Below are 24393 nucleotides of genomic sequence, written 5' to 3' on the forward strand. Positions count from 1 at the left end.
CTGCATGAGGGGAGTGACTGGGAGGTCATGGGCAGGCCCCACAGCCCCATAGGTACAGGCCTCCTCACTTCCTGCCTGGGACTATTGCAGTAGCCTCCCCATTGGTCTCCACCTTCAGGCTTTCTACCCCTGGTTAAATTCTAAAGCACAGAGATAATCCTATTACTTTTCTCATTGGAAGTTCTTCCTTTGGGGTGTTGGGTGGCACAGTCAGTTAAGCATCATCATCGGATTTCACTTCAGGTCATGATCTCACGGTCTGAGATCGAGTCTTGCATCAAAAAAAAAAAAAAAAAAAGAAATCATAGTAATAATAAAAAGAAAAGGAAATCCTTCCTTATTTTTCAGATATTTTGCCAAGCAAGCCAAATGACTTACAAAACTTTATGCAGATTATGGTGACATTGTGTATATGTGTCTGTAAAATGAAAATATACCTCTGTTTTACATATATATACACATATATATGTATATATATATATGTATTATATATATAATGATGTGCATGGAAAATTCCAAAAGAACATACACTAAACAGTGATTAGATGGGATGAAGGTGAGGGGATCACTCACTATCATTTTCTGTGTAACACATTTTTCGTGGTGTTTGAATTTTAAGTAATGAATTTCTTTCTTCTTTTTTTTGGTAACAGTTTCACTGAAATATACAATTTAAGGGTTTTTAGTAAATATTAAGAATTATGTAACCATTATCATACTGTAATTTTCGAACACTTCCATTACCTGAACGTCATCTCTTTCCATCACTCCCGTTCTCACCCGCTACCCAGCCCAGACATCCACCAATCTACTTTCTGTCTTTATAGATTGTCCTCTTGTAGTCCATTCATATAAATAGACTCATACACTGTGTAATCTTTTGTGTTTGACTTTTTTTCTCAGGTTCAATTATTTATTTATAGTTTTATTTATTTAAGTGATCTCTGCATCCAGCGTGGGGCTCAAACTCACAGCCCTGAGATCAAGAGTCGCACGTTTCTCTGACTGAGCCAGCCAGGCGCCCCTCAGGATAATATTTTAAGATTCCTTAGTCCTTCATTCTTTTCTCTTGATGATATTTCATTATATGGATAGGCCATTTTTTGTTTTCTACTCACCACTGAAGAGACTTTTGAGTTGTTCCTAGTTTTCAGCTTTTATGGATAAGGCTACATTGAACATTCTCATACTAGTCTTGTATAGACATGAAATTTTGTTAATTTGTGTTAACTTTGTGTTAATTTTGTTGATTTTGAAATTAGCAGTTACCTTTGTGGTATTACTTTTTATAATTTTTTTAAATCCAAAAATTATAACCATACTAGGTACAAACGTGTAGACTTTTCTTATAAAAGTCAGTCAGACATTTCAGGGCAAACAGAAGTTCCTGTTAGTCCCCACTCCCCATGCCACTCCTCCTTGCTAGGGGCTAACCGGTTCCATTATAAAACTTCACACTTCAGATGCAGTGTAAAAACTGCTCAAAATAAGCAACACATTTAGTCTTCTCACCATTTGCAACCTGGGCCTCTAGGTGTTTTGGAAAAATCAGGTTGAAAAAGATACAGTGCTTGTCCCCAAAGATCTTAGAAGCTTTTAAATCCAATCCAGCGAACATTTATTGAGCGCCTAGGGTGGCAACATAAAGAAGAATAGATGGCATTGTTTCTGCCCCGGGAGGTTCATGGTTCGGTGGGGGAGACAGATAATAAAAGACAAAATGAAATAGAAGTACGAGTTAGAGTGCTAAGGGAAAGCAAAAACGGAATTAATTGAGACATACTCAAAACATCTAGGATGACTAAGACTAAAATAATCAAGGGCACAAAAAGCAGCCTGTCTGAGAGAGAGAATATACATGGGAAGTAAACCAAACCCAAAATGAAACGAACAAATAAAAGCTGCCATTGATCTCATCAGGAAGATGAGTTATTACACCTTCAAGAAAGAATAGGAGGCCATAAACATGAAGCATTTGGAGAATAAAAACTAACTCTGGTGAGATAAAACTCTGAAAGCAAAAGGGTTGAAAGACACTTCAGCAAATCTCTCCAAACAAAAGAAAAAAAATACAGAAAAATTGGAAAGAAAATACAATGAAATTCAAGGACTAGTCCAGGAGACCCAAACGATAGAAGTTTCAGAGAGAAAGAATGGAAACAAGAGAGAGGAGGCAACTATCAAGAAGTAACTCAAGAAATCTCCCCAACTATGGAACTGGAGAGTGTTATGCTAAGTGAAATGAGCCATGCAGAGAAAGACAGATACCATATGGTTTCACTCTTATGTGGATCCTGAGAAACTTAACAGAAACCCATGGGGGAGGGGAAGGAAAAAAAAAAAGAGGTTAGAGTGGAAGAGAGCCAAAGCATAAGAGACTCTTAAAAACTGAGAACAAACTGAGGGTTGATGGAGGGTGGGAGGGAGGGGAGGGTGGGTGATGGGTATTGAGGAGGGCACCTTTTGGGATGAGCACTGGGTGTTGTATGGAAACCAATTTGACAATAAACTTCATATATTGAAAAAAAAAAAAAAAAGAAATCTCCCCAAACTAATGGGCATACACTTTAAGGTTAAAAGAGCCGATCCAGTAACAAGCACAATGAAGGAAAACAGAACTATGCTAAGTTATATCACTGTGAACTTGGAGAAACCTGGAGATAAACATTTTACAACTTGCAGGGAGGAGAAAAACACAACTATTTCCAAGAACTGGAAAGACATCGATTGGATTTGTCAATACTGGAGAGCTCGAATGCACTACCAAAATGCCTTCAGAATGTTGAGGGAAACCGGAAAACCTAATTCCAACCAAGAATCCTATATATAACCAAATCATCAGTTAAGGGTAAGAGTAGAAGAAAGACATTTCAGACATGCAAGTTTCAAAAATGTACTTCACGAAGTATTAGACTCTTTAAACTACTTGCCATACAACTTCAATGGGAAAAGAAACTGCTTTAAAAAGAATTCAAGGGTGCCTGGGTGGCTCAGTCGGTTAAACGTCTGACTTTGGCTCAGGTCATGATCTCGCAGTTTGTGAGTTCGAGCCCCGCATCAGGCTCTGTGCTGACAGCTCAGAGCCTGGAGCCTGTCTCATATTCTGTGTCTCCCTCCCTCTCTCTGACCCACCCCTGTTCATGCTCTGTCTCTCTCTGTCTCAAAAATCAATAAACTTTAAAAAAAATTTTTAAAAAAACACAAAATGAAATAGAAGTACAAGTTAGACAGAGTGCTAAGGGAAAGCAAAAACGGAATTAATTGAGACATACTCAAAACATTTAGGATGACTAAGACTAAAATAATCAAGGGCACGAAAAGCAGCCTGTCTGAGAGAGAGAATATACGTGGGAAGTAAACCAAACCCAAAATGAAACGAACAAATAAAAGCTGCCATTGATCTCATCAGGAAGATGAGTTATTACACCTTCAAGAAAGAATAGGAGGCCATAAACATGAAGCATTTGGAGAATAAAAACTAACTCTGGTGAGATAAAACTCTGAAAGCAAAAGGGTTGAAAGACACTTCAGCAAATCTCTCCAAACAGAAGAAAAAAAATACAGAAAAATTGGAAAGAAAATACAATGAAATTCGAGGACTAGTCCAGGAGACCCAAACGATAGAAGTTTCAGAGAGAAAGAATGGAAACAAGAGAGAGGAGGCACCTATCAAGAAGTAACTCAAGAAATCTCCCCAAACTATGGAACTGGAGAGTGTTATGCTAAGTGAAATGAGCCACACAGAGAAAGACAGATACCATATGGTTTCACTCTTATGTGGATCCTGAGAAACTTAACAGAAACCCATGGGGGAGGGGAAGGAAAAAAAAAAAAGAGGTTAGAGTGGAAGAGAGCCAAAGCATAAGAGACTCTTAAAAACTGAGAACAAACTGAGGGTTGATGGAGGGTGGGAGGGAGGGGAGGGTGGGTGATGGGTATTGAGGAGGGCACCTTTTGGGATGAGCACTGGGTGTTGTATGGAAACCAATTTGACAATAAACTTCATATATTGAAAAAAAAAAAAGAAATCTCCTCAAACTAATGGGCATACACTTTAAGGTTAAAAGAGCCGATCCAGTAACAAGCACAATGAAGGAAAATAGAACTGTGCTAAGTTATATCACTGTGAACTTGGAGAAACCTGGAGATAAACATTTTACAACTTGCAGGGAGGAGAAAAACATAACTATTTCCAAGAACTGGAAAGACATCGATTGGATTTGTCAATACTGGAGAGCTCGAATGCACTACCAAAATGCCTTCAGAATGTTGAGGGAAACCGGAAAACCTAATTCCAACCAAGAATCCTATATATATCCAAATCATTAGTTAAGGGTAAGAGTAGAAGAAAGACATTTCAGACATGCAAGTTTCAAAAATGTACTTCACGAAGTATTAGACTCTTTAAACTACTTGCCATACAACTTCAATGGGAAAAGAAACTGCTTTAAAAAGAATTCAAGGGTGCCTGGGTGGCTCAGTCGGTTAAGCGTCTGACTTTGGCTCAGGACATGATCTCGTGGTCCGTGAGTTCGAGCCCTGCATCAGGCTCTGTGCTGACAGCTCTGAGCCTGGAGCCTGCTTCAGATTCTGTCTCCCTCTCTCTTCCCCTCCCCCACTTGTGCTCTATCTCTCTATCACTCAAGAAAATAAATAAACATTAAAAAATTAAAAATAATTCGTAAAATCACCTCTTTTTTAATTTCTTTTTTAAGAGAGGCAACTGACCAGTCCTAACTGGGGAGTCTGGGAAGGGCTTCCCCAGGGAGGAACTGAATGAGGATGTTAGTAGATGGGAAACGTGCAGGGGAGGGCGGGCATATCAGGTGAGAGTAACATATAGTCAGAAGAGAGGAAAAAATATATTGGGGAAAAGTCATAAAGAGTCTTGAGTTCCATGCTGAAAGATGTATGAACTTTACTCCGAAAAGATTAAGTGCCATTTTTAAGCAAGAGGTTGACACGAAATGACCTTATGTTGTAGTTTGAGGCAGAGATTAGAGGAGGGAGAGACACAGAGGCCAGGAGCCCAGTAAGGAGTCTGTTGCCGTATCAGAGAAGAAATAATTTGGGCCTGAGGAGGAGCAGTGACCAGTGGGGCTGGAAAGACAAGGATGGGTGCAGCCCTCAACATCCCTTTCTTGAGGAGCCAATGAAATCGGTGCACTGCTCTCTCCCATTTTGGTTTCCTCTGCTGCAGATAATGGAACGAGCTCTATTCCACATAGACAACAGTTATAACGTCCCCAACATCCGGGGCACTGGGCGGATGTGCAAGACCAACCTGCCCTCCAACACAGCCTTCAGGGGCTTTGGGGGGCCCCAGGCAATGCTCATTGCCGAGTATTGGATGAGTGAAGTCGCAGTGACCTGTGGGCTGCCGGCAGAGGAAGTAAGCTGGGAATTTGGTGGCACAGGTTCACCTACTTTGAGGGGACAGTGATTTGTGTCTTGGGCATTTCCCATGGGGGCAGAGGAGAGGGGTTGGATCCTTAACTTTAGGTTGTATCCGTTCATCTCTTGCCACCAACAAGGCCTCAGTGTCTCTCTCCTTGCAAAGGTGCGAAGGAAAAACATGTATAAGGAAGGGGACCTGACCCACTTCAACCAGAAGCTTGAGGGGTTCAACTTGTTCAGGTGCTGGGATGAATGCCTAGCAAGCTCTCAGTATCATGCCCGGAAGAGGGAGGTTGACAAGTTCAACGAGTAAGCACCGGGAGGGGAGGAGTCTGATATTCTGGCATTCTTTCGGGTTTCATATTCCACAGCCCATTTGCCATACTCAGAATACCAAGCTAGTAAGGTGCTTGAGGGTGCTGAGTTTGCTGACCACTCCCAGCCTTCTCTTTAAGATACTCAAATGATTTGTTCAGCCTAGGGGCAGATGGGCATATACAGCCTGCACTCAGTATAGCCCATCAATATGGTTCACTTTTACACTCATCTGCTGTTGGGGCACACCAGTCGAGGACTAAGAATACCACAGTTTTACAGTGGCCTCTAACATGAATCTATCACTGTGACCTTACGGTTACTCCATCTCCTTGGGCCCCAGTTTCAGCATCTGCAAAGTGGGGGTAATTACACTGGCCCTGATTCCTCACTGAGGTGCCCAGAAAACCAAACAGAAAGCACAGAGAAGGTGTTACCACTATCATCAGTGAGTGTCATAAGTGACTGTCTTCCCTGGTACAATCACAGTCCAAGGTCACCAGGGCACCCTGACTCTGCCTGAGCTCCATTCTGGGAGGAAGTGATGATACTTTCAAGTGCAGACCCTCAGGGTTGGGTCCTCCTTCAGCAGAGCTGAAGAACACAAATCGCACCCCTTTTTCATTTGGTTTACCCAACTGGGGCACAACTCAGTTATGATAAGTACCATGTGGGCTGCTCCAAGGATGCCTTGTTCCAACTTTACAAAGATGTTGACTGAAACTACATCTGAGCTGACACAACCATGATAGAAAAGGTTCTATGAGACTCTTCCTTTTTTCTCCAGGGAGAATTGTTGGAAGAAGAGAGGGTTGTCCATAATTCCTACCAAGTATGGAGTAAGCTTCTCTATTCCTTTTCTAAATCAGGTAAGTGCCTTATATAATTTTCTGCGTCTCCACTGGGCTGGGGCCCCATTTCCCCCTCTGACTGCACTATCACATGGGAAAGGCCATTGTGGCTGGTACCAGAGCAGAGTGGAGGGGCTCTCTGCTGTTTAAATGGACTTGAACTTGCATATCCCTATTTGTCCAGGATGTCACAGGTCAGTGAAGGCAGCACGAGACTCAGAGATCTGGGGTCAACTCTCAGGTCTCCTTCTTCCTGACTAAAGGGCTACAGACAGCTACTCTGCCTTTCTGATCCTATGGCTTCATCTAAAAATGAGCACAAAGACATTTGACCTCCTTCCCTCTGTGGAAGACACACAGAAAGAGAGAGAGTGGAAATTTTTCGGGAACTATTGAAGGGCTACATGATTAAATCACAAGATTCACGGTGCTTTAATTTGAGTCTGAGGCTTTAATCCAAAATGCTGCTTCTGGTTTTCTTTCTCCTGGGCTCCAGAAATATTGGCCCCAAGCATCTGGCTGAGTTAGGATTGACCCAATTTTGTGTTTGGAATCCTTCTCTTCCTGTAGGCAGGAGCCCTGGTTCACGTGTATACAGATGGCTCTGTGCTGCTGATCCATGGAGGCACTGAGATGGGCCAAGGTCTTCACACCAAGATGGTCCAGGTGAGCAGCCTGCACATGGGGGCGGGGGGGGGGTCCTCTCCGACATCATGGCATCCATGTGAGGGAGGATGCTATAAGCAAGTGAGTGGTGGCACACCTTAGAAGCAGAAGCCGGCCTCAGCTGTGGTCGGTCCCGGCTCTGCTGCCCATTTTCGTGTGACCTCGGGCAAGTCTTCTCCCTTCTTGGACTCTGTGTCTTCCTCTGTGCAAAGCGGTTGGCCGGGTGACCACTCAGGTCACTTCCGTTACCCACATTCTAGGGCTGTGGGGTTGTGTTGGTTTACAAATTGCTCGGGAGCTTCTTGGGAGTAATCTGAAACTGGCCCCTGGACTCAGAGGGCAGAGGCAGACAGAAAAAAGAGGCCCAGGTTGGCAGGTCACAGTTCTAAGATGCAAAGGGAACTTACATGAGAGGCTTGCCTTGGGTGGCAGCAAGACGAATGGATCCCTACCCCCGCCCACCAATCTTAAACGTTTGTAGGGAGAGAGGCCTCAACTGGGTTTAGCCAAGGTACTGTGCAGGTGTTCTCAATCCCACGTCATCATCTCGAGGCTGTGTCCTAGAAGCAGCATCCAAGAGCCAGAAAGGCAAGCAGAACCCACATTCCAAGGACAGGGGAAGTGGTGAGGAGCCTCTGATCCTTTGAGTCCAGCTCATGGGTCAACTGGTGGTCACATTAAAAAACAAAAAAGGTTACTTATTTATTTTGAGAGAGATAGAGCATGAGCAGGGGAGGGACTAAGAGAGAGGGAGAGAGAGTTCTGCACTGTCAGTGTGCAGAGCCTGACTCGGGGCTTAAACTCATGAACTGTGAGATCATGACCTGTGCTGAAACCAGGAGTCAGACGCTTAACCAACTGAGCCCCGGGGAGCCCCCTGGTTGGTCACATATTTTTGATGACCTTGCCTAACACTGTGTAAGTGGCTGTGTTGTGTGTATAAAGGCTTCCCCCACACAGAGGAGCTAGGACATTGGAACTGGAGTAGAGTTGGAACACCTGCTTAGCTTATGGACTGGCCAGAGTAGATTTTTTAAAAAGCCAAGGTTAGCTTTAGAAAGGTTAGCTAGTCACCATTAGGTTTATGAATTTTTTTTTTTTTGTAGCAAAATCACTCCATAAAGTTTTGCTTCCAATTGAGACAGATATAAGAACATCCCAGTCTCAGTGGGCTTATGGCTTATAAAATTATTATATTGCCTGTAATGGTGAACCTTAAACGGTCTTGGGGAGAAGGCAGCCAAGCCCCATGCCAAGCCCTCCCTGAGAAAGTGATGTTGTCTCTTTTCTCAGGTGGCCAGCAGAGCACTGAAAATCCCCACCTCTAAGATTTACATCAGCGAGACAAGCACGAACACCGTGCCTAACACGTCTCCCACAGCTGCCTCCGTCAGCACTGACCTCAACGGACAGGCCATCTATGTAAGGAGCCTGGGGAGCCAGCAGAGCTGAGGGCCAGTCAAGGGCTTTGGGCCCAGAGCGCTCCCTGGGGTGGAAGCTGGAATGGTCCTTATAGGCTCTTTGGCTGTGGCCATGCCTTTGGCTGTCTTATCCAAGAGAATGCTGTTCCTCCCAACACCATGTTGAAAGAGAGACCTAAAAGCCACAATCACTTCTGTCAAAGTCAAGAAGGATGAGTGTAGGATGGGGAGGAGACTTGGAGGGTCCCAGGGGGCGTTCTGCAAAGACATACTCCCCAGTGTTAGAACTGGCCACAAGACCATGGACTGAATTTGGAATTCGATTTTGCAGCTGGCCAGGTCAGACCAACTCACTTCTCTTTCCACATAGAGGCTGTAATTAACAGATGAGTTTGATGGGAGAAGTCACTTCCTTTGGGTTCCCTCAAATATTTCATCTTCTGTAGCCTAAGAATCGGGTGTTCTCCCAGCAAGGGCCAATGCCCGTTCCTGTGGCAGGGTCCTGGAGTGGAAGCCACCCAGTCATTCCTAAGAGGGTGGCAAGACTATTTGAGTGGCACCTTGGGCACAGCATTACTTGGAGGTAGCCTTGCTGAAGCCCTTGGGGTTTTGCCTGGGCCAGGAGATACGGAAGACTGATATGTCTGGTGTGTGGGCATGTGTTCTTAGGAAGCTTGTCAGACCATTCTGAAAAGGCTGGAACCCTTCAAGAAAAAGAATCCCAGTGGCTCCTGGGAAGACTGGGTAAGTCTGAGCTGATCCAACGTGCTTTTGAAGAGGAGAGAAATTAAAGGCAGGTTCTCTGTCCCTGCCGCAGCAGGAATAGGTCACGATCTAGTCCCAGAGGCAGAGAAGCTGAGTGTTCCATAGGGTTCCACAGCACAAGTAAATGCTCCACCTTGCTGGGCCCTTTTCTCTAGGGTTTTCATAGTGGAGGGAAGGCACTGGAGGAAAACTTCTGAGCCAGGATCTTGACAACCCCATGGCGACTGGGGGTTTGGCTGCCCTGAGCCTGAGAAGGTAGGGTGACCGCTGAAGGTGCCTGACTCGGGCCTGGTTCCATACCCCGCTTGTCCTGAGGCTTGAGGAGTCTGGTTTTCCTCAAACCTGCTCTCTGAGGGCTGCTTCGCAGTACTTCCCCTTCCTCAGCTCTGGAGTCTGGGTCCACTGAGGCTCCATCTGTGAAGGAGTGGGGAAAAAGACATTTCCCAAGAGTTTATATCCTTCCTGTGGTTTTTTACAAGTGTCAGGCAAGCCACTCTTCTCATCACAAGAATGAGTCCAGTTCTCTGGTTTCTGGTTTGGTGCCTGTGTGTCAGGAACCCTCAGAGGGAAGCGGTAAGGAAGTCTCTCTCGGGGGGCAGGCGGGGGGCTTCATCTCTTCCAACAAGCAGACATCTCAGTGGCAGCCCTGCTTTACCATCTCCCAGAGTAGAGTTGGGGTGGGAAAGTGAGCACAGTGGGAACATAGAAAATGAGCCCACACCTGACCCACCTCAGATTGTACTAGTCTCCCTCCATAGACTCAAAGAAAATAGCTATTTTTCTCAGACCCACTCGCCTTATTGTGCCGCACGTGACCTCTACTTCCCTTCCACACTCACAGATACCGCACACATATACCCCACGAATGTAGGTTGATTTTGGTAGTTTGGATTTTAGCGAGGAGACCCGGAGAGGCAAACTTGAGCTGGTCGTTGAGGGGAGAAAAGGATCGGGAGAGATACAATGCAGGAACCACACGAATGGAGGTGCAGAGGTGTGGGAACATGGAGGGACTAAAATACATGAGTTTGGCTGGCATGGTGATGACACGTGGGCAACATAAAGCCAGAGAGAGGATTGGGGTCCTTAATGTGAAGCATTTGCTCTATGGACAATGGGGAGTCAGCCAAAGTTACAGAGTAGGGGAGTGATGTAGGCAGTATGGTATGTTAAGATGCTCACTGTGATTGGGTTGGGCTACCTGGCAGCGTGGGGAGGCTATGTGATGGGGGAGGAGGCTACTGTAGTCCCCCAGGCTTCCAATGGCGGGGACCTAGTGCAGGTGAGAGCACAGTGCGGTCACCCAGTGCAATGAGAATGTGAGGCAGGGTGTGGAAGCGAGGACCACTGGTACAAATAGTCAGTCAGCTTCCGGAGGAGAAGGGGAAGCTCATGAAAACTTAGTGCTGGGTCAGGGATTCTGGCACCCATGCTCAGCCCTTCCTGTTGTCTCTTTCCTCTCTTCAGGTCACAGCTGCCTACCTGGACGCAGTGAGCTTGTCTGCTACCGGGTTTTATACGTAAGGACAGTGCTGCTGTCACCCACCTCACAAACTGTGGTCATCCTAGCCTCTGAAGTCCCCTCCCGCACCAAATGCTCTCAGCCTTTGGTCAGGAGAGAGCAGTCCCACCGAGACGCTTCAGTGGACTTGTGCCAATTTCAATTGAAAGAAGCTCTGGAATACCTGGCTTTGCCAACCTATGTGCCAAGGAGGCAAAAGCATGAGCTGCCATTAAGAGAAGACCTGTGTTCTAGTTCTGGTCTTAAAGTGTACCATTCCATTTGGAGAAATGAGGGATTCTCTCTGAGCCCTTTTCCTCATTTATGACGTGGTGGGACCATCCCTCCCTCGGCATTCCCCTAGACCCAGGGCTGTCTGCTGTGTGGCGTTACCCTTGTGTGTTAGTTACTCTGCTGTGTGCGTTGCCTTTCTTTACGGAGGCTTTCCTGGGACAGAAAGAGAGGAAGATTTAGAACACGTGGTCTCGTTACAAAGTGCAGAGTTCAGGGGAACTTGACGTGGGACTTGGAAAAGAGCACACGCCTTCTGCTACTTTGAACTCCAGTAGCAGTACGAAGAGCTAGAGACCCCGCCCAGCTGATGTAAAGGCTGGAAGAAGATGGGATCCAATTTGCTATCTCCCATAATGTTCTAGTTTTCTCTGGAGAATTTAATTAGGACCTTTTCTTTCACAGATCAGTGGGTTTGGAAAAATAGTTCAGTATGCATTTTAGGCAAAGTCACGTTTTGCCAGTGCTCTTTGGGTTATGTGACATTTGACCTGCACAGGCAGAGATTAGAACAGATGTTCTCGGATGTTCTCGTTCCGTTGTCAGAGTTGGTAAGACTGGGTAGGATACAGGAACACCCAGGTGAAGATGATGACCTGGTGGGTTCTCCTGGGAGAAGCCTTTTCCCTCAGCTCCAAGTTGGTTTTGTTTTCATGCAGATTCCGATCCCTTCAGCTCAGGTTATTTCTGTGTCATGCGTAGAAAAACGGAGAGGCAGAGTACTGTGAATTCCAGGTGGGAGAATATGCACGCACACACGTGTGGCTCGTGTGAACTTGGAATTGTATAAGATACTCAGGATCAAAGAAGAAAAATGTAGAAGAGAGCATCTGCTTTTATGAATAGCACTTTCCCCGAATCATTTGTTGACACCGAGAAGGGGCCAGTAGCCAAGGAGAAATGCAGGCAAGGGGTTAAAGGTACACCCAGGCTGACATGAGATGCTGACCTTAACTCTCCCCTGGAGAAAGGTGAGCAGCCCAGGAGGTGGCACAGGCAGGGGCTTTGGTTCTGAGAGCTTGAACTCTAATCCAACACTTACTTTGGGTGTGGCTTTCGTGTCCTTCGTGAACTTGGGCAAATGTGTCACCTGCTTCTACCACATAGAGGCGGGCACACAGATACTATACACCCCTGGGCTGTACAGAAGGCGTCACATAAGGGCCATTGGCAGATCCTAGCAGACATGAGGCAAGAAACTCTGGAATACCTGGGTTTCATTAGCAGGTCCAAAATATTAAAAATATGTGGACTCTTTTGAAGGGCAGCTGAATGAATAAGTAAAACCTGTGGAGTCTTAGGATTTTGTGGGACAAGCTGTGTGTGTGTGTGTGTGTGTGTGTGTGTGTGTGTGTGTGTAGGTGGGGGGGCATGTTAATCTTAATACATATGCAGTGTTTTCTGTTTTCTCCTCCAGAACACCCAACATTGGCTACAGCTTTGAGACGAACTCTGGGAATCCCTTCCACTACTTCAGCTATGGGGTGGCTTGCTCTGAAGTGGAAATCGACTGCTTAACAGGGGATCATAAAGTAAGGAGTTTGCAAAATCTTAGTACTAAGTTAGGGGAAAGAGAAGAGAAACAAGTGAGTTGCAAACATCAAGAGCCAGTAGAGACACACTTTCTGGTTGGGAGAATAATGTGTGATGTCACAGCCTGGCAAACTTCCGATGAAGGACCAGAGAGTAAATATTTGAGGCTCTCTGGGCCACAAAGACTCTGCCTCAACTACTCAATTCCATCACTGTAGCATAAGATCAGCCATGGATGTATGCAAATAAATGGGCATGGCTGTGTTCCAGTACGATGTGATTTGTGCACACTGAATGTGAATTTCTCATAGTTTTCACATGTTGCAACATATTCTTATTTTTGTCAGTCATCTAAAACCGTAAACACCATTGGGGCACCTGGGTGGCTCAGTCGGTTAACGTCCGGCTTCGGCTCAGGTCATGATGTCACGGTTGATGGATTTGGACCCCACATTCAGCTCTGTGCTAATAGCTCGGAGCCTGGAGCCTGCTTCAGACTCTATGTCTCCCTCTCTCTCTATCCCTGCCCTGCTCGTACTCTGTCTCTCTCTCTCTCACAAATAAACAAAACATTCCAAAATTTTTAAGAAAACGTAAACACCATAATTAGCTCACAGGGCCTACAAAAACAGGGCACACACTGAAATCAGCCTATGGAATGTAGTTTGTTGTCCCCTTCCTTACACTATCTGTCCAGACTCAGGTTCCAAGCCCCAGGAGCCTGGGAACCAGCCTTCCTGCTCATGGGTGTGTGTGTGTTTGTGTGTGTGTGCCCACAGTTCCTTCTTATCGCCTGAAGAGTGTGGCCACTCCCTTCCCCTGCCTAGTGGTCACAGACTCAAACCTCGGCATTCACGATGCCAGTGCAGACTGACAGGGATAGGATCACCCTGCCTGAGCATGCCCGGGGCACGCTGCTTCTGAAAGTCCTATCTGGGTTGACACAATAATTTAAGGGTCACTGCGCCCCATCTATCATTCCGCACATTCCTTTCTTCTCACACTATTTGTATTTTGCCATCCACTTTAGAACCTCCGCACAGACATTGTCATGGATGTCGGCACCAGTCTGAACCCTGCCATTGATATTGGACAGGTAAGGCACATGGGTGACCAGGGTGGTCATGGACTTGGCCAACCTTCAGTGCTAATGCCTTCGCTCTGCCTATACCACTGCCTGGTGAAGGCCCAGATAGCTGATCCCAGGCCGGGCAGGAGCCAGCTGGGCTGTCTGCAGAGGGCTGTTTTCAGCTTCTTTCCACGCCCACTCCCCGTGGGGCTTGGCGCCTATTGTGGGAAGCGGTATCTGTCCTTGGGGAGGGGTAGGCAGAGTGGCCATGGTCTCTGTCTGGCCTGCAGGTAGAAGGGGCGTTTGTCCAGGGCCTTGGCCTGTTCACCCTGGAGGAGCTGCACTACTCCCCGGAGGGGAGCCTGCACACCCGTGGCCCCAGCACCTACAAGATCCCTGCGTTTGGCAGCATCCCCAGTGAGTTCAGGGTGTCGCTGCTCCGTGACTGTCCCAACAAGAAGGCCATCTATGCATCCAAGGTACTGTTGCCCTGGGTCTGCACTGTGGGAGGACATGGGGGTAAGACCCACCTACCCCATGGGTCTTCAGGGGGCTTGTCTGGAAGAGGCCAGGGTGCTTGACACGAGTTTTGGCGAGGATGGTGGAGCGATGGGCAGTCCCTGCCTGGGAAAAAGAAAACTGGGATGACACCAGCTCTGTGTGGTCAAAGCCAGCTCCTTTGGGTGCACTCGGAGAGATTCCTTTAATCCAGTCCTGTAGGTCAAGTCCTGACCGACATCTATGTCTCAGGTGTGCATCTTGAGCTTGGTCCTAAAGAGGACCCCACAGGTACACACCCCTCCCTGTTATCCCTTAAAAATAGCACATTCACGGGGCGCCTGGATGGCGCAGTCGGTTAAGCGTCCGACTTCAGCCAGGTCACGATCTCGCGGTCCGTGAGTTCGAGCCCCGCATCAGGCTCTGGGCTGATGGCTCAGAGCCTGGAGCCTGTTTCCGATTCTGTGTCTCCCTCTCTCTCTGCCCCTCCCCCGTTCATGGTCTGTCTCTCTCTGTCCCAAAAATAAATAAAAAACGTTGAAAAAAAAAAATTAAAAAAAAAAAATAGCACATTCACTGCAGATGGGGCAATACTTCTGTGCAATCCCTTGTGCCTCCTTCAGTGGCTGGCACCTGACTTGAAACTTGATCTGCACGTCTCAAGGATTAGAGTCATCCCTTATTTCCTCCCGGTCCCCAGTAATTATGAAAAATGGTTGAAAATCCCATAAGCTGATTGATACAGTCCTAATCAAAGAAGGAAAACACATAATCACTTGTAACCAATGAAACATACCCATTTGTTCCTTTCATGATTTACTTCACTGTGGTTGGGTCTGGGACACTTTTTGATCTCGCCATCGACTCTCACGCTTTAGCATGCCTTGGGATCACTGCAGGCTCATGATAAAAATACATTTTGGTGAGACCTGTCCCTAGAAATTTGGTTCAGGAGGGCTGGAGTAGGACCCTGCAACATGCATTTTTAATAAGCATCTCTAGTACTTTTGATACATGGAATTTCTGGTCAGTGCTTTGGGGGAACAAAACCAACTCTGCTAGTAAATGTTTAATTCCTATTGGTCGTGATGCCTAGATTCCAGATGACGTTGTAAGTATAATTAGGGTGCCTACAAGTATAATTAAGGTGCCTGTAAATGTGGGTGTCAGAGTTGCAGGTAGAGGATTCCCCCAGCCTTATAACTGCGAGGAAAGGGTCCAAATTCAGGTCAGACACTTTGTCCATAAAATATAATTATTTAAAACAGCTTTGAATGGTGCATTTTCTTTGCATGGTGTCATCAGAGAAAAGTGATACAGTAAGAGTTGAGAATGCCATGGAGGTTGAGTCATTTACCAGATTGATCTCAGCCCTGAAGAATTATGAGCAGCCTTCCTGCCTTGCTGGCTGTGACCCGCTGGGGCTGGCTGGGGTTCCTGGCATCTCCAGCCCTCCTGGCGCAGAGGCTGGGGTCCTGTTGCCTGACTCCCTGTCCTGCGCTCTGTCTGCCCAGGCTGTCGGCGAACCGCCCCTCTTCCTGGCAGCCTCCATCTTCTTCGCCATCAAGGATGCCATCCATGCAGCTCGAGCTGGGAACCCGGATTGTAAGGCAAAGAAGCTTTTCCAGCTAAACAGCCCCGCCACCCCGGAGAAGATCCGCAATGCCTGCGTGGACCAGTTCACCAGGCTGGTATGAGGCCCCTCGAGCACCCACTCCGTTGGGGGGAGGCCGGGCAGAGGCGGCCCATGCAGAGAGGAGAGCGGGATGCCAGGCTGTCTGTCCACTGGGCAGCCTTGGGTCCTCGCTGCCTTCCTTGTGCCATTGAGGCACCTCCTCGAACTTGCTGGAAAAGAGCAAGAAATGAAGTTTGTAGCTGGGCTTCCTTAGAGGAAAGAGGGCTCTTTGGTGCACAGCTGTCAGCCACAGATTTAATTTTTTCCCTTGAAGATGAGGGTGATGGGTAAACGTCCGGAAGAGCCTAGTCTTTAGCGTCCATCACTAGCACTTTGGGGACCCTTCTTTGCGAAAGCCACCGTGTGAGTGCTGTGGAGACGGAGACGAAAAGGGGAGTTAAGGAATTGATTAGATGCACCACGTTCGTTCTGAGATGACCACGTGCCATACCGATGCTGGCACACACGGAGCCCACAGAGACTTTGTGGTATTTTAGGAAACCAGCTAATCGTATTATGTGGTGGCTGGTTATGACCTTAGTGTACGTAGCAGCATGTAGCAGGAATTCTGTGGTCTTTGGACCATGGGAAGCGCTTCCATGATACTTGTAGTGCGCAACGCCTGGCCACAGAGGACCATGCAGGGACAGATTCTTCCCCTGTTGCCTCTGAGTTGTGCTGAAGTGGGCTCCGCCCACACAGGACCCTCCAACTGCCTTTACAACAGCAGCCCCTGTTGAGTTAGCAGAGCCAGATTCTTCCTGATAACCCAAGTTGGATTTCCTCCTGGGTATTTGATAGAAGATTTATTGGGCCTTTTTGGTTTAGAGGTGAAATGGGTACTCGTGGACCGAAAGGGTTCCAGGGATGGGAGGTTGCGGGAGAAGTCTTGAAAGCAGGCCAATCTGCCTTTTCAGGCCTCAGCACCAAGGGTGAGGGAGACTGAGGGGTCCCCAGGTAGGCCACTGTCATCTGCCAATAGCTTTAGCTATGGGGTAAGACCACCAGACCACGTGTCGAGTTTCTAGGCAGTGAGGATGCCCACAACTCTGCAGCAACCTTCCCACAGCCCAGAACCTTCTCACCATGGCCACATGCTGACAGTTTCCCAAACCCCTTCCCTGGGAAACGAGGTGCTGCCTGGCTCCCGATAAGCTTACCCAGGTGGCCAAGTTAGCTCCTTGAAAAGAATCTGATGCAGAACTCATTGATTTAATGAAACCCTCCAGGACCTCGGACCTAAAGCACAGATTCTGACCCAAGCCCCTTTGCTCTGTTATAACACACCAGTGAGTTAAATCCCTGCAGCAGGTTTGCATGAGTAACTGATTCTATGACCCAACCATGATTTCACGGACTGTGTGTAGCACGTGTGAAGGGACCACTTTCATATTTGGTCATTCCTGTGGCTTCGGGGCCTACTAGAGTGCCTCCCACATGGGAAGTGCTTGGCAAAACAAAGGAATGACTAGGCAGTTAGGGGGCCCTGCCCTGGGGGCACTCCCAACAGCTGAGACTGCACAGGGATGGCTGGCCTTGGAATGGTGGCCGGCAGTGGTGGGAGGTGGCATGGGCATCCGAGTGGGCAACGTGTCCTGTGCTATGGGAAGACCCCAGCGATGAGTTTTCTATCATTCCTTCCTAGTGTGTCACTGGCACTGCAGAAAGCTGTAAGCCCTGGTCTGTGAGGGTCTGACGAGAAAGCCCCCAGCAGAGTCTGCTTATGCTGCGCGGGAGTTTCCATGGAGCATGAGACATGCCTGCAGAACATGATCTATACATGTCATGGGGTGACAGTGCTGTGAGTCATCAGGATGATGTCTGGAAGCACACGGAATGCATTGGAAGATTTTGTTTTGTTTTCGCTGAAGATTTTGATCAAAAATATGGTTTGCAAACATAATGATAAGCAAATTCAGAACTCTGAGGCCACGTGGCTAATATGCAATGAGAGTCTTTGTATGTCTGCTTTAATCATGTATGTCAAATAGGTGTACGTGCTCTGTCCCAGCTCACAGGCAAGGCTGTACAACCTCAGGTGCTGACAGTGTCTGTCCTTCAAAGAAGATGCCCCCCCAGCCTCCGGAAGTTTCCATCCTAAACCAGAGTCTTCCCTTCAAACCAATGAACATCACATTATAACCGCTGACCCATAGTCAACTTTGCAATGGGACAGTGGGGTGAGATTCAAATCCCTAACCACCTTTGATCATTGAAGAGAATAGACACTGAAACGAATTCAAGGTTAATCTAACCGTGTTAAGTGGCAGCAAGGAAATTATTCTATAGCATCCAAAGCCGACCAACCCATTTACTGAGCACCTACAATGTGCTAGGTTTCTTTCTCTTCCCCTTTGTACAGTAAAAGAAATCAGGTTTAAAATGTTTCACTCAAGGGGCTCCTGGGTGGCTCAGTTGGTTCAATGTCTGATTCTTGATTTCGGCTCAGGTCATGATGTCACGGTTCGTGAGATCGAGCCCCGCGCCGGGCTCTGTGCTGACAGTGCACAGAGCCTGATTGGGACCTTCTCTCTCTCTCTCTCCCTCTGTCTCTGCCTCTCCCATGTGCATGTTCTCTCTGTCTCTCGAAACCAACAAACTTTATAAAAAATTAAAAATCTTCATTCATTGCCAGAGTAATTTCCATTTAGAAATCATGCAACCAAAAGCAAGATCAGCCCGAAGAATCACAGACAAGAAGCCTGGGTTCTCATCCCAGCTGCGTCTCTATCTGTGTGACCTCAGTCTGTCACTTCTCTTTTCTGTGCTTTTCCTTACTCTAGAAGGAGAGAACTGGACTGGACTAATCCCTAAGGCCTTCCCTGGCTCTGAAAGTCTATAAATATACGACCCGAAAACTCTAGTTACATAAGGGCTCTGCAGCTATCAGAGACGTGGCTCCCTTACTGTGATGTGACATCTGGGCTTATTGAACTCTGCTTCGATTCTCCCAAGTTCTTGAAGTTGGTGAAGAGCACAGGAGAGGAGCAAGCATCCCTCTAGCTGTTCCAACAGGTGATTTCATCGCTGTATGGTGCTGGGTGAACGATGTGACATCGTCCTGCGCCTTCACTGCTCCAAACACCCAACCTTGTCCCAGATGGGGCCATGGCTCTGGCCATGGAGGGAGAACAGGGCAAACCATACAGTTGAGCCCAGCGCTTGATGCCACTAAGAAATGAAATGGTCAACTTGTTGGCATGTGAGAAATGCTTATTAACCATCATGATCTCACCAAATGGGAATATCTGCCATATCTTAGCTTCATTTCTAGAGAACACAGGCACACAAAACACTCACACACATGCACTCACACTACACACACACACTTTCTTACAAAATTCCTTTCCTCAGAATAGTCTAGATATGCCAGCCATGTTACAGCACAGTTAAAAGTGAGGAATATTTTATTTTATTTTATTTTATTTTATTTTATTTTATTTTATATGTAATTTATTGTCAAATTGGTTTCCATACAACAATCAGTGCTCATCCCAACAGGTGTCCTCCTCAATGCCCATCACCCATTTTCCCCTCACCCCACCCCCCACCCCCAACCCTCAGTTTGTTCTCAGTATTTAAGAGTCTCTTATAGTTTGCCTCCTTCCCTCTCTGTAATTCCCCCCCCCCACCATTCTCCTCCCCCCTGGTCTTCTGTGCAGTTTCTCAGGATCCACATATGAGTGAAAACATATGGTATCTGTCTTTCTTTCCTGACTTATTTCACTCAGCATAACACTCTCCGGTTCCATCCACATTACTACAAATGGCCGGATTTCATTCTTTAAAAGTGAGTAACATTTTAAGTTGAACTAATAGTTCCATGGAGATCCATGCAGGTCCGTTTCATTGACTATCTGGAATGTTCTAGAACATTAGGACAGTAGCCCAAGATGGAGATGTGTCAGCTGTTATTAGCCAGGCTGTAAGCACTGGATAATGACTGTGAATTCTCTCCTGAGTTTAGCAACAGAGGCAAGGCAGGGTGGTTAAGAAAATCAAACAAGCGAGCGCTCTGTGCGCTGTACATCACTGTTATGCCGAGGTGGTGTTCTCAGACACCTGGCCTTGCCCTGCTGTCCTAACCTGTAAACCTTCTGGAGTCTGTGAGGCAGGGTGCCTGGTGTTCCTGCCAACAGCGCCTGCAGTTTCGCACCGCGACCTGCAGAGGGCGGAAGACGACCGGAAAGGAGACCAAAGCCTCCAGGGGCACCACCTCTGGGATCAGTTACCAGGGAACTGACTGAGCATCTCGGAGTGGACCGAGTGTCTTCAAAGGCCCCTCCAGGAGTTGGACCTAAAGCCGACTTAGGGCTTCAGAATGGCAAAATCTCCGCCAAAGAGCCCGTGGCAGTGAGCTTTTGATGCGGGGCTAGTATGGGGAAGGGAAAGGCAAATCTTCTTTCCTGAGCGTCTGCAACTTGCCAGATGCCACATTTCGTGCTTTACCTGCAGGGTTTCCTTGAACCCTCCCAGGGGCCTTAAGAAGTGTTCACTGAATCTCTGAAGGAGAAGCCCTACCCGCAACTCCACAGAGGACTTTCCATTCGGGGGTGTTTACTGCTGGGGAAACACCACAGGCGGTGCCCTCAGCGAGCCTGCTGTAGACCGGGAGTCGTTGAGCCTGACAGCGCGGACTCGGGCTCAGGAGGCTGGCAGAGGCTGCCGGAGGCCCCTGGATGCTATCTCTTCCGCCAGAGGCGGTGTTGGGTTGTAACGCTGGCGTGGCCAAGCTGCTGAACTGTTGTCCAAAGGCAGCCGAGGAACGTGGCCCTACTCCAGAGCTGGGGTGGCTGGAGGGCCAGGATGGAGACGACAGGATGCATGGAGATCACAGGAGGAACCCCAGGCAAAGGCTGGGAACAGAAAGGGGCCTAGCCTATCGGTTTAGGACTGGGAACATCCCTGAGGCTTGGTTATTTTTATCTCTAGCCTAGGGGGAGCCTGGAAACCATTTGCTGCCTATTTTAGGTCCTGGGATAAGGCTATTTGGAACATGTAGCTTCCTGGACCTGCTGAAGCTTGACATCACCCTGCGGCCCCTGGGCCCGGGGGCCTGCCCTTTCGTTTTGTCTCTATCCTGAATTGGAAGAGTACGCGTTCCCAAGGCAGGAGACAGATCTTGTGACAATCTTGTCACCTGCAACACAGCAGCCCATGGATGGAAGGGGAAATATGAGGCTTTGCCCTTGAACTGGCCCAGCCCTGGTCTTGCACCATCCCCCAGACCAACTCAGCGCTCTGGAGTGTGGGTACCATCAAGGTCAAGCTCTTTGTGTCAGACCTGAGAAACCTAAGCCCAGAGAGGGTAATTGACTTGTTTGGGGTCCCACAGCCCTTCAGCGTGAGACACAGGCTTACGACAAGGGTGCCAGATTCCTGGTCCAGACTCTCTAAATCACACCTCTGCTCATCAAGTGGGCCTTCTCTTATGCAAATGGGTCAGATTTCTGGGGGGTCAGATAGAAATCCAGTTATGCTGGTTGGGAAGAAGATATGGAAGGCTTGGGGCCCAAGACAAACACTGTGGCAAGGGGGGCAGGATGCTAAAATGGGATTCTTTCTTAAGCCCCACGGATTGGAATAAAACAGTAAGTGGAAAACATTCCCCTCATTCCGGAGTGAGATGCTCAGTCACCTACGCAAGACTTGTAGAGGGGGTGGCTGGAAACGGAGTCATTTAGCTCATCCCCTACCTCCAGGAAACAAAGGGTTGAAATGGAATTTGAGAGATTGGAGAGAGAGGATTTCTCTGAAGAGAGCAAGCTGTACATCCTCCCTGCCAAAGAGGAGAGAGAGGGGTGGGGTGGGAGGGGGAGAGAGAGAGTGTGTGTGTATCATAGGGGGAAGGTCTCCCCAACCAGGCCATTGGAGGGGGAGTTTCCAGTGGACCACTCAAGGACCCAAACCGTGACCGTTGCTTGAGAAGCTGTGGTTGGATGAGCCAGAAGCAGCAGGAAGGGAGTGTGAGCGAGCCACACATTCTCCAGTGTCCAGGCAAGGGTACCGGTGTGACCACAGGGGACGTCGAAGGTTACTCTGCATCTTGTTTACACTTGGCTTTTCCATCTTTAAAAAATTTTTTTTACATTTAATTTTTGGGAGAAAGAGAGAGAGAGAACAAGAAAGAGTGAGAGAGAGGGAGAGAGGGAGCCCGAGTAGGGGTGGGACAGAGAAAGAGAGAGACACACAGAATCGGAAGCAGGTTCCAGGCTCTGAGCTGTCAGCACAGAGCCTGATGCAGGGCTCAAACTCACGGACTGTGACATCATGACCCGAGCTGAAGTGGGACGCTTAACCGACTGAGCCACCCAGGCACCCCAATAGTTTCTCAACTTTTATTTTTTATTTTTTTTATTTTTTAATAATTTGAAATCCTTTTTTATTATTTATTTTTTTTCATAGGGAATTGATTGTCAAAATGGTTTCCATACAACAAGCAGTGCTCATCCCAACAGGTGCCCTCCTCAATGCCCATCACCCACTTTCCCCTCCCTCCCACCCCCCATCAACCCTCAGTTTAGTCTCAGTTTTTAGGAGTCTCTTATGGTTTGCCTCCCTCCCTCTCTGTAACTTTTTTTTTTCTTTCCCTCCCCCCTGGTCTTCTTTTAAGTTTCTCAGGATCCACATAAGAGTGGAAACCTATGGTATCTTTCTCTGTATGACTTATTTCACTTAGCATAACACTGTCCAGTTCCATCCATGTTGCTACAAAAGGCCATATTTCATTCTTTCTCATTGCCACATAGTATTCCATTGTGTATATAAACCACAATTTCTGTATCCATTCATCAGTTGATGGACATTTAGGCTCTTTCCACAATTTGGCTATTGTTGAGAGTGCTGCTATAAACATTAGGGTACAAGTGCTCCTATGCATCAGCACTCCTGTATCCCTTGGGTAAATTCCTAGCAGTGCTACTGCTGGGTCATAGGGTAGATCTTTTTTTAATGTTTTGAGGAAGCTCCACACTGTTTTCCAGAGAGGCTGCAGCAGTTTGCGTTCCCAACAGTGCAAGAGGGGTCTCGTTTCTCCACATCCTCGCCAGCATCTATGGTCTCCTGATTTGTTCATTTTAGCCACTCTGACTGGCATGAGGTTATCTCAGTGTGGTTTTGATTTGTATTTCCCTGGTGAGGAGTGATGTTGAGCATCTGTAATGTGCCTGTTGGCCATCTGGATGTCTTCTTTAGAGAAGTGTCTATTCATGCCTTCTGCCCATGTCTTCATTGGATTATTTGTTTTCTTGGGTGTGGAGTTTGGTGAGTTCTTTATAGATTTTGGATACTAGCCCTTTGTCCGATATGTCGTTTGCAAATATCTTTTCCCATTCTGTCAGTTGCCTTTTTGTTTTGTTGATTGTTTCCTTTGCAGTGCAGAAGCTTTTTATCTTCATGAGGTCCCAATATTTCATTTTTGCTTTTAATTCCCTTGCCTTTGGGGATGTGTCAAGTAAGAAATTGCTGCGGCTGAGGTCAGAGAGGTTTTTTCCTGCTTTCACTTCTAGGGTTTTGATGGTTTCCTGTCTCACATTCAGGTCCTTTATGCATTTTGAGTTTATTTTTGTGAATGGTGTAAGAAAGTCGTCTAGTTTCATTCTTCTGCATGTCGCTTTCTAGTTCTCCCAGCACTATTTGTTAAAGAGACTGTCTTGGGGCGCCTGGGTGGCTCAGTCGGTTAAGCGTCCGACTTCAGCTCAGGTCACGATCTCACGGTCTGTGAGTTCGAGCCCCGCGTCGGGCTCTGGGCTGATGGCTCAGAGCCTGGAGCCTGCTTCTGATTCTGTGTCTGCCTCTCTCTCTGCCCCTGCCCTGTTCATGCTCTGTCTCAAAAATAAATAAAACGTTAAAAAAAAAAAAAAAGAGAGACTGTCTTTTTTCCATTGGATATTCTTTCCTGCTTTGTCAAAGATTAGTTGGCCATACTTTTATGGGTCCAATTCTGGAGTCTCTCTTCTATTCCATTGGTCTATGTGTCTGTTTTTGTGCCAATACCATACTGTCTTGAGGATTAGAGCTTTGTGGTAGAGGCTAAAGTCTGGGATTGTGGTGCCTTCCGCTTTGGTCCTCTTCAATATTACTTTGGCTATTTGGGGTCTTTTGTGGTTCCATAGAAATTTTAGGATTGCTTGTTCTAGCTTCGAGAAGAATGCTGGTGCAATTTTGTTTGGGATTGCATTGAATGTGTAGATTGCGTTGGGTGGTATTGATAGTTTAACAATATTTATTCTGCCAATCCGTGAGCATGGAATGTTTTTCCACTTCTTTATATCTTCTTTAATTTCTTCATAAGCTTTCTATAGTTTTCAGCATACAGATCTTTTATATCTTTGGTTAGGTTTATTCCTAGGTATTTTATGCTTCTTGGTGCAACTGTGAATGGGATCAGTTTCTTTATGTGTCTTCCTGTT

General features: G+C 47.1%; 1 protein-coding gene across 2 annotated transcripts in view; it reads left to right on the forward strand.

Moving 5' to 3' along the window:
• LOC109262396 (xanthine dehydrogenase/oxidase) overlaps window positions 1-18606 on the forward strand; it is a 59800-nt gene extending 41194 nt beyond the window's left edge. For both annotated transcript variants that reach the window (XM_053891031.1, XM_053891032.1), the window contains exons 25-36: window positions 5201-5392; window positions 5561-5706; window positions 6500-6581; window positions 7134-7229; window positions 8523-8651; window positions 9320-9394; window positions 10883-10935; window positions 12625-12739; window positions 13771-13836; window positions 14100-14288; window positions 15822-15998; window positions 17628-18606. In XM_053891031.1, coding sequence (XP_053747006.1) covers window positions 5201-5392; window positions 5561-5706; window positions 6500-6581; window positions 7134-7229; window positions 8523-8651; window positions 9320-9394; window positions 10883-10935; window positions 12625-12739; window positions 13771-13836; window positions 14100-14288; window positions 15822-15998; window positions 17628-17678 — 1371 coding nt within the window. In that variant the 3' untranslated portion in view covers window positions 17679-18606. The remainder of the gene's footprint in view (window positions 1-5200; window positions 5393-5560; window positions 5707-6499; window positions 6582-7133; window positions 7230-8522; window positions 8652-9319; window positions 9395-10882; window positions 10936-12624; window positions 12740-13770; window positions 13837-14099; window positions 14289-15821; window positions 15999-17627) is intronic.
• Window positions 18607-24393: the final 5787 nt, after the last annotated feature.

The sequence above is a fragment of the Panthera pardus genome, unplaced genomic scaffold (assembly GCF_024362965.1).
Source record: "Panthera pardus isolate Hobbes unplaced genomic scaffold, ASM2436296v1 HiC_scaffold_26, whole genome shotgun sequence".
Taxonomy (NCBI): Eukaryota; Metazoa; Chordata; class Mammalia; order Carnivora; family Felidae; genus Panthera; species Panthera pardus.